General features: G+C 30.2%; 2 protein-coding genes across 5 annotated transcripts; both read left to right on the top strand.

Moving 5' to 3' along the window:
- Nucleotides 1-72: 72 nt before the first annotated feature.
- LOC121114544 (myosin light chain 1) lies at nucleotides 73-3,936 on the top strand. Of its 4 annotated transcripts, XM_040708548.2 has the most exons (6): nucleotides 73-244; nucleotides 782-833; nucleotides 1,264-1,572; nucleotides 1,644-1,730; nucleotides 1,835-1,954; nucleotides 2,214-3,037. In XM_040708548.2, exons 1-5 carry the CDS (start codon nucleotides 239-241, stop codon nucleotides 1,864-1,866), a joined length of 486 nt encoding a protein of 161 aa, XP_040564482.1. In that variant the 5' UTR covers nucleotides 73-238; the 3' UTR covers nucleotides 1,867-1,954; nucleotides 2,214-3,037. The 4 variants fall into 4 exon arrangements, with proteins under 4 accessions (XP_040564482.1, XP_071743404.1, XP_040564490.1 ...); XM_071887303.1 differs by lacking the exon at nucleotides 1,835-1,954 and having other exon boundaries at nucleotides 100-244; XM_040708556.2 differs by lacking the exons at nucleotides 782-833; nucleotides 1,264-1,572; nucleotides 1,644-1,730; nucleotides 1,835-1,954; nucleotides 2,214-3,037 and adding exons at nucleotides 706-733; nucleotides 3,229-3,537; nucleotides 3,606-3,936 and having other exon boundaries at nucleotides 104-244.
- Nucleotides 3,937-7,032: 3,096 nt separating this feature from the next.
- Nucleotides 7,033-8,763, top strand: LOC121114535 (myosin light chain 1). Its single transcript, XM_040708530.2, has 4 exons — nucleotides 7,033-7,172; nucleotides 7,365-7,377; nucleotides 7,659-7,970; nucleotides 8,054-8,763. The coding sequence occupies exons 1-4, from the start codon at nucleotides 7,170-7,172 to the stop codon at nucleotides 8,170-8,172; spliced, it is 447 nt and encodes a 148-aa protein (XP_040564464.1). The 5' UTR covers nucleotides 7,033-7,169; the 3' UTR covers nucleotides 8,173-8,763.
- The last annotated feature ends 235 nt before the right edge of the window (nucleotides 8,764-8,998 follow it).

The following is an 8,998-nucleotide window of genomic DNA, read 5'->3' as shown; positions in this document are numbered from 1 at the left end:
TTTCTACCTGAAGGAGCAGTGCGCCAATGATGAAGAAAGCCGTAAGTATTTTGGAATTTTTGGCGGGCGCTCACTTACCAACGTGCTGCCCTCTACATCATATATAGACCCGAGGGCACTTGTATCCATTGCTCACTTTAGCTTCTTCAGTTAAAAGCTTCACAACATCGTTTCAACGACAATAGCTTAAGTGTTCCGTTCCAAGTCTGAAATCTCGAGAGGGAAATAAATTTTCATCATGAGTGTAAGTGACTAAACGAAAAAAAGAGATCTTATTAATCATTCCACCCTACCTTTCTTCTGTTTGTCAATGATTTGTGATCATTTTTAATACATTTGTACTTATGTACGTACTTTCCAACTCTTCAATCCAGGATGTCGACGTTCCATACTTATTTAATCAATTATCATTTCAAGATGCATTTGAAGGAATTTCAAATTAAAATTTGTCATAACTGAGCTAAAATATTTAATTTAAAAATAATCTGAGTTTGACGACTCCTTGGCTCCTTGACAAAAATTAAATTAAATTTAATAGATGCAAGGCCATTTCCCTGCTTTCCATGAATTCAAGTCATGAAATAGAAAGCACCTCTATGCCTCATCATATTTCTTTAAATACTCTAATATACTTATATTTATCCATATTGATATATTTTCTTCTTCTTTTTAATTCCTCCTTGATGATGATATCTGTCCTTGAAGGCTGATCTTACTCCAAAGGATATTGAAAGTGAGTTCCGACTTCAATCTATTAATGCAATATACTTTATGATTATAGGAAAACAAGGTGATTGGAGAGAAATACGGTATCCATCCCAGAGATGTTGAGAGTAAGATTTGATTTTTTTTTCTAAATAAGAGAGATGCCCAAAAAAACCCGTGATTGTGTACTGAGTTATTATTTCCTATTCCACACGACCCCTATTGTGTATATATAAACATGTGTCACTTTGTATATTTCCCCCTGATTTGTTTTAATGTTTGATTTATATAAAACCTATAACTTTAAATTGTTCACCGTCTTTATTCACTGCCCGAGTGTTGCCCTTCGTTCTTCTCCTCTTGTGTGATCCAACTCATCCATCAATCATCGAATGTGTCAACCCTCTTAACACTGCACGAAGCATCCTGATTGTCTGCTTGAGTAAGTGATCTTACTGCCTGCTACTTTACTGTGTGTTTGCATCCTTTTTAACTTTTTCAATACCTTCTAATGACTCTTCTTTGACTAATGATTCACTTTTTTTGTTTCTTTTATAGAAATAAAGTTCGCCTTTGACGTCTATGACTTCAAGGGCGACGGTAAAGTTGATGGCTTCTACATTGGCGATCTCCTCCGTGCCTGCAACTTGAACCCCACTAATCACTCCATCGATGAGCTCGGTGGCCAAAAGGAAAAGGGCAAGAAAATCCTGAAGCTTGATGACTTTTACCCCATCTTCAAACAGGCCAAGGAGTCCAAGGACACTGGTGGTATTCACGACTTTGTTGAAATCTTGAAATTATACGACAAAAACAATGACTGCACCATCTTGACTAACGAACTCTACAGACTTCTCACCAATCTGGGTAAGAAAGGAAATTCATATTTGCCTAAGGACCTCTTGACTACTTCTTCTTCTTTTACTTTTGAATTACAGGTGAAAAATTGACCAAAGAAGATGCCAAGTCCCTTATGAAAGAGTTGTGTGATCCCGAAGACGATGAGGGTTTCACGCCCTTCATGCGTAAGTATCTCATTTTATTTCTAACTTACTATATATGCATCTATTAAAATGAATCATTCAACTTTGGAAAAGGATATTTTTAACATAATTGTATTATTTTTCAGCATTTTTGGAGAGAATGTGCAGTAATGCCTAAGTTCTTTGCAGTCGCCATCTATCAAATAATTAAAAAACAAACATTTTTATATATATTTCATAATATATATAAAAATACACAGATATGGGTGAGAAATCGAGTGATTATTACTCCTTTAAACACCTTTTCGTTACCCTCGTTAATTTATGTAGATTTGAGGGGAAATAAATAATGAAATTGATTAAGACATGATTTCATATATTTTTTGAGTTTCTGCCAAGAAATTTCTCCGATTTTGATATTCTTGCTGTCGTTTTTCCATCCATCCATCCTTCAATTTCCTATTTTTATACATATTTATCAAAAATATCATTTATGAATTCATTTTTCTTCCCAATTTATTTCAGCTTTTTTGGATCGTCTTTGCAAAATCTAAATCTATATTTGCAAAAAAAAAAAACACTTTGGAAAACATTTAAAATTACAAATATAATAACACCGTTACTGATCCAGGATTACGTCGACGAATTAAACCATTATTTGGACAGACATTCCTATTTTACATACTACATAGAAACAAAATTTTCTTACAATTTATTATTTTGTAAAAGCTATTATCATCAACTTTTAACTGACAATTTTGTTTTATAAATATTATCATTATTTAAAGAGAGCAATAGAACATCAAGAAGCTCCCTTCATTTGTCATTGATTTTTTCTTTCCTTTAGTAAAATCCTTTTGAGGAAAAGAAAGGTCATTCAGAACAATGAATTTACAAAATAAGATTTCATTCTGAAAACACCGCAAAAAAATATCCATTTTTTTACCACATAATAGTACCATCAATAATTAATTAATTCATCAATATTGGATTATTATTACTCCTATTATCCAAAAGAATATATATTTTTTGTGATAGTTACAAGCACTTTTTGACGAAATTTTTAATTTTTTTTTCTCAATTAAACACAATTTTTTTATTAGTTAGTTTATGAAAGACAAAATGATTTAGGGGCTCATATCGAAAAGTCCTCTCTGCAATATTTTTTTTTTTTTTCGATTCTATGATACCTCTTTAAAAAGCTTTCTTTTTTTTTTATTTATATGCATCATTATACTATTGAATATTCAGGGTTTAACAGAAAAGTTTTTAAAACATTTGTATGATTGTAAATATTTTATAATTAATGATATATCTATATATATATACACACACAAAACGTGGCAAAACTTGTTTTTTTTTTTTTTTGTTTCAACAAGAGCCCATCTTTACTTAGGTCTATTTATCTCTTTCTTTCTCTCTCTCTCTCTGAGGGTTTTTGATCAACTTTCATTTCTCAACTCCTAGATGTTTTTCTACACTCATAAGTTCATGTTCTTATTTTTATATACAAAAATCTTAATCACCCCCATCTCAATAGGAGCAAAGTTTGCTTTTGACATCTATGACTTTGAAGGCAAGTCCCGTATGGACTTGTTTTATCTAGGTGACTGTCTCCGTGGACTCAACACGAACCCTACTCTCAAACAAATCGAAGAACTTGGAGGAACAAGCAAAAAAGGCGAAAAGTTTCTCTCTCTCGAAGAGTTTTATCCCATCTATACTAAAGTGAAGAAGAGTTTAGATATGGGATCCTTTGAGGATTTCATCGAGTGTCTTAAATTGTACGATAAACAAGAGAATGGAACCATGCTTCTAGGAGAATTGGAACATATCCTTCTCTCGTTGGGTAAGAGGAAATAAGCTATAACTCATTAGCTCAATGACTTCATATTATCAACTTTATTCATTGTCTAGGTGAAAAGCTTGAGAGAGAAGAGGTGGACTTGTTGATCAAGGAGTGCTGTGAGGCTGAGGATGACGATGGCTTCATTCCCTATGAAGCCTTTTTGAAGCGAATTTGTGCCGGACCTCATCCTGAAATGTTCGAGGATTGGTAATAAAATGAATATGAAGAAGTAAATTACTCATATTATTGGAAAATGTTCCATTCTTCTCCTAGGAAAATTGCATGTTTTTATTATTCTTCATTTTGAATTATAAGGATTTTTTTATTACAAAAAATGTATTTTGACTTCCGATTTTTTTTGTACTAATAAAGTCAATTCATTCTGCTCATTACAAATAATATTCTTGTCTTCATTGATTAATCATTATTAAATAAGTAATATACTTTTGGGTCCGGGATTATTTACATAAGATGTAAAAGAATTTGAGTGTGCCATATTATTTCAAGAAAAAAAAAGACTCTTGACATTTATAAAAATTCGCCTGCTTTCCACTTGTGTTAGTTTTCTTAAATATAGAAGGGGAGGGTTATGTAAACAGTGAAAAGTTATCTTGTAATATTTTTTTGCAAAAGGTCTACTCACTGTATACAGACATGAGCATACGATACATGTAAATATATATATATAAAGATGAACCTCTTCCAAAAAAGTTTGAAGAAGAAAGTCATTCATAAATATACATAGACAGAAATCAAGGCAGTGTATAAATATTTCGATAATATTTATTTGCTTGTACACATTATGCACAAATATGAGATGCTTTAGAGTGAGACACAGAAGATGTCAGTCAAATATTTCTCAAAAAATTGTAGCCAAATTATAAATGAATGATACATAGGAGATGAGTGTTTCATGTTTATGTAACAATTAAAGTTGAATTGATGTTATATATGTTACAAAGATTTGTTCAAAAGGGGGTATTTGAAGGTTTGAACAAAGTTTCATGTTTTTATAGGTATTATGTAATACTATTCATTTACTAATGAAAGGTATACCCCAATTATCAAACTTATGGATATTATACAGGGGCGTCCGGTGAATCATGTTTCTATTTCTTATTTGATTTTTGGAATAAAAAAAAAGCCTAAAATCCAGAGCTGTTGACAAGAAATTTAATTTTTGAAAAAAAAAAATCATAGCTGTTCACAAAAAATTATTATGTTTTTTTTTCTAATTTTAAAAAATTAAATTTTTTGAGAAAAACTTTAAAAATTAATTCCGAATTATTAAATTTTTTCAAATATCATGTTTTTTTTTATGGTCAAAATTTTATTGTTATTCGCAAAAAAATTAATTCAAAAAAAAAAATTCAAAATCCATAGTTGTCCAAAAAAATTATCCATTTTTGAGAATTTTTTGGATAAATATTTCAAAAATGAAAATTCAAATATTAACTTTTTTCGAAAATTTAATATTTGAATATTACGTTTTTTTAATAAAATTTCAAGTATTATATATCTTTTAAAAATTTACAAATCCATTATTATTTGCTCAAAATTTAATTTTTTGGATAAAAATTTCAAAATTCCACAGCTGTTTACGAAAAATTAAAAAAAATTAAATTAAAAAATATTATATTTTATGGAAAAAATGTCAAAAATCCTATTCTTTTTGCAGAAATTTAATTTTTTTTGGAAAATTTTTTGAAGAATTTAATTTTTTGGATATTTGGAGGATAGGCACCAGCCCCTTTTCTAAATGTTCAGAATAGGTGATACCCGATCAAAGAAAGGTATGAATGTTTTGATAATTTGTAGAATTTTGAATTTTCTAAATTAGTATTTTAATTATAAGGATTTTTTTATTACAAAAATCTATTTTTACATTCGATTTCTTTGTACAAATGAAGTCCATTCATTTATATAAAGGGCCTGAAGAATTTTTTTAGTATTTCAAATTACAGCTGGCTCTTTGAGGGCAGCCGTTTTACAGGGGCGTCGTTAAAGGTGAGCTGGTGGGTCTGTAAGCCCCCACTCCAAATTAAGGAATTTTCGCTTTTTACTAAAAAATTTAAGTTAATTTTTCAAAAAAAAAAAATGGAAAAATTATGTGTGAATAACTATGGATATATGAAATTTTTCTCTGAAAAAAATGTAATATTTGAATTTCTTTTTTCCAAAAAAATTAGGTTTAAATCAAATTTTTGAAATTTTTTTCCAAAAAATTATTTCTTTGTGAGTAACTGTGGATTTTTTATTTTTTTTATGATTTAATTTTTTTGAGAATAGCTATGGATTTTTAAAATTTTTTTCGAAAAAATTAAATAACTTTTTATTTTTATTCAAAAAATGTCAAAAATCAAGCCCCTCCCCAAAATATAACCCTGCAGAGGCCCCTGTTATACAGATATTGACCCTGGTCTTAGATTTCTGAGACTTATTTGTCTTGATGTCCCTCTAAAACCAACACTGATCTTTAATACGAATTGATTATGAAAAAAAAGTGCTTTTTAATAACAAGTTAATGACGTAGATCCCTAAAAGAGTGTATGAGTGATAATACTGAGTAATATTTAATTTCTAATTAAGTAATTATGTTTTTATTTTCCATAATCTCCATTTCAGGAGAGTTTTCCCTTCCAAGTACATAGGAGAGGTTGCGTGATTTTTCGATTTTATAAAAATTCAGGACACTTTGTCCATTTCGATATTCACTCAGTCCTTTTCAAATCATTATCAAAATAACATTTCAAAATGGCGGAACGAATAGGGAACATAGATTGTACATTCATTTTCAATTTCTTCGTTTGAAAGAGAGAAAAAATATCAATCCGATCGACCCATATATTCAAAAAAAAAAAAATACTCCTTATGACTCATGTCAAAATAATATGTATGTTTATGTCTTGGCAGTCGTTCAAAGAAGTGTAATCTTGTGTTTAAAAAGAGAAATCCATTTTTATATGTATATGAGTTTTGTAAATATATTTTTAACAAACCCGAGATTGACAATCCATTCCTTTGCTCTCTAGAGTTTCTTTTTAGTCACTCCCAAGGACTCAAATTCCTTATTATATTTTTGTATTGAAGCATAGTGATCAAGAAGTTGTTGTTACAACACCTATAGACATTTCAGGTCATCATTGCTGTTCATACTCAAGATAGAAAGGCGGCAGTATTTTAGCTATGATATCAAAGAGACGTTAGAAAATAATAGAAAGGGAAAATAATAAGATTCTTGAAATAGAAGCAAGGACTAAACACAACTCCCCCTCGCTCAATTTTCTTCTCCTTTTCACCAGCACCAGGCCAAGAAAATAAAGGAGAAAGTCATAGGTGGAACAAAAGCCAGCCTCTGTCTATTGTGTGTGGCTGAAACCCTGTTTTTGAATAGCTATGTAATTCACAATACCCTTCCAAAAAAGAGAAAAGAAACAAAGCTCGCCCTCCTATTGTAATAAGAATCCGACAATTGCGCCATCTATCTAGTATAAATGGTGAGGGACTTGAATTCCGCTTCTTTACTTCGGCATCTAACTCCGATACGTCAAGACGAGAGGCTGTGGTCATCCAAGCTATTGTGATTTGTTCCTATATATTTAGAGTGTGTTAAATTACATAAAAAATTCATCATGGTAAGAATTTTGTGGACTTTAGTGAATTTTGTGATTATATATCATTTCATAGCATGGCACTATGAAATTATTAATAAGAAAATTTGTGGAAAATAAGTGAATTATTTTACATTAAAAGAATTTGTAAAGAAATATTTGTTTCTATATTATTTACTAATATATTTCATGTTTTGTTTTTTTCTTTATTTTTAGGTTGATTCTGACGGTAAGGGCAAAAAATCATAGATCATAAGTATTTGAAGAAATCCTAAAAATAAAGTTCAGAAATTGAAATTAAAAAAGAAAGAAACATGATTTCATTCAAAATGAAGGGGAAAGCAAAAAAAAAAGCAAATCTTTTGCCAGAAAAATTATTTAAATACTTTTTTTAAATCTTCTCTAAGGAGGGAGGGGGGAGGGAGGGGGGAAGTGAAACGAACTTTTTTTAATAGCTAATTACTCAAATTATGAATAAATAAGTATAAATAACAAATTACCCCCATTCAGAGGTTTTGAAAATCTGTGACATCTACGATTGGGATGGTAAAGGTGAATTGGACATGTTCTACTTGGGTGACATCATGTACGCCCTTGGACTCAACATCACCAAGAAAATCATGGTCGGATTAGGCTGGCAGGACGAGAAGGAGAAGAAGTATTGCAAATTTGATGAAGTTGTCAAACTCATCAATGAAGCCCACAAGACTCCTGACAACTGTGGAACCTATCACGACTACGTTGAGCTCTGCAAATTGTACGACAAGAACGAGAACGGAACCATGATGTTGGCTGAGTTAGAAAACGTTATCTCCAACTTGGGTAAGGATGGATAACACTAAATGCATAAATAAATACGAGCCCAACCTCTACTATCATTTATCTGTCTTTCTCCCTTTCAACAGGTGATGAAGTCCCTAAGGAAGACACTGCTGCTGTTTTGGCTGAACTCTGTGATGCTGAGGATGAAGATGGTTTCTTCCCTTATACCCCCTTCCTTGACAGACTATGCGGCAAGGCATAAGAGGACAGATTTCTCACCACACTGTCGTACCATTTTTTTTTACTTCAAATCAAATACAATTGGCGAAATAAATATATTTGTGATATGGATAAAAGAATCGTTATATTTTGGCAGAAATAACTTCAATTAATTAATGAATTATCGAATATCATTATCATCCTGATTTTGTTATTATCATAATTACTATTATTAATATTTGATGTCCCATCAAATAGTTAATTAATTACAGATCCATTTTCATAATCATGACTCTTTGGGTATAAAGTCCTTTTTTATTAAAAATTCCTCAAAAAATCAGCCTCCTTTTAAATTTCCAATTCTTTGAGGAATCTTAAAAATAAAAAAAGGACGTAGTCCTACATGATCTTCAACAAAAAAGAAAAACATACTAATTAATTATAATTTATGTTTACACCTCGTCTTTTTTTTTTTTTTCTTTTTTTTTCGTTATATATATATATCTATATTTTTGGGGAACTAAAGTGACTTACTATTTACTAAGGATTTTTTTAGAATAAATTAATGAATGAAAAATAACACACATATAAATGTTCAGATTTCAATCAAGAGAATATAATTGTACTTCAAATATGTTTCGTGTACGTACGGTTTACTTTAAACGTGCATTTTTATCTACCGTTTCTTACACAAAAAAAAAATATATATACAAATTAAAAATGAAAATTACATCTTTTTAAATACTTTTAAAGAGACAACTGGACTTAACGGACAAGTTACTTTCTTTAGTCTTGCAAATATCTAAAAGATATCGGAAAAGTTGCAGGAGTAATCCTCTTTTAACAAAAAGTATGTTGAACGGTATGTC

This window comes from Lepeophtheirus salmonis, chromosome 1 (genome assembly GCF_016086655.4).
Source record: "Lepeophtheirus salmonis chromosome 1, UVic_Lsal_1.4, whole genome shotgun sequence".
Taxonomy (NCBI): domain Eukaryota; kingdom Metazoa; phylum Arthropoda; class Copepoda; order Siphonostomatoida; family Caligidae; genus Lepeophtheirus; species Lepeophtheirus salmonis.
Note: the sequence above shows the minus strand (reverse complement) of the source record. Positions and strands in the feature narration are given on the sequence as shown.

Coding starts and splice junctions, on each gene's coding strand:
- LOC121114544 (XM_040708540.2), top strand. CDS start 3,156: ATGTTTTTCTACACTCATAAGTTCATGTTCTTATTTTTATATACAAAA. Junction 3,538..3,605: donor ACATATCCTTCTCTCGTTGG/GTAAGAGGAAAT, acceptor TTCATTGTCTAG/GTGAAAAGCTTGAGAGAGAA.
- LOC121114535 (XM_040708530.2), top strand. Junction 7,971..8,053: donor AAACGTTATCTCCAACTTGG/GTAAGGATGGAT, acceptor CCCTTTCAACAG/GTGATGAAGTCCCTAAGGAA.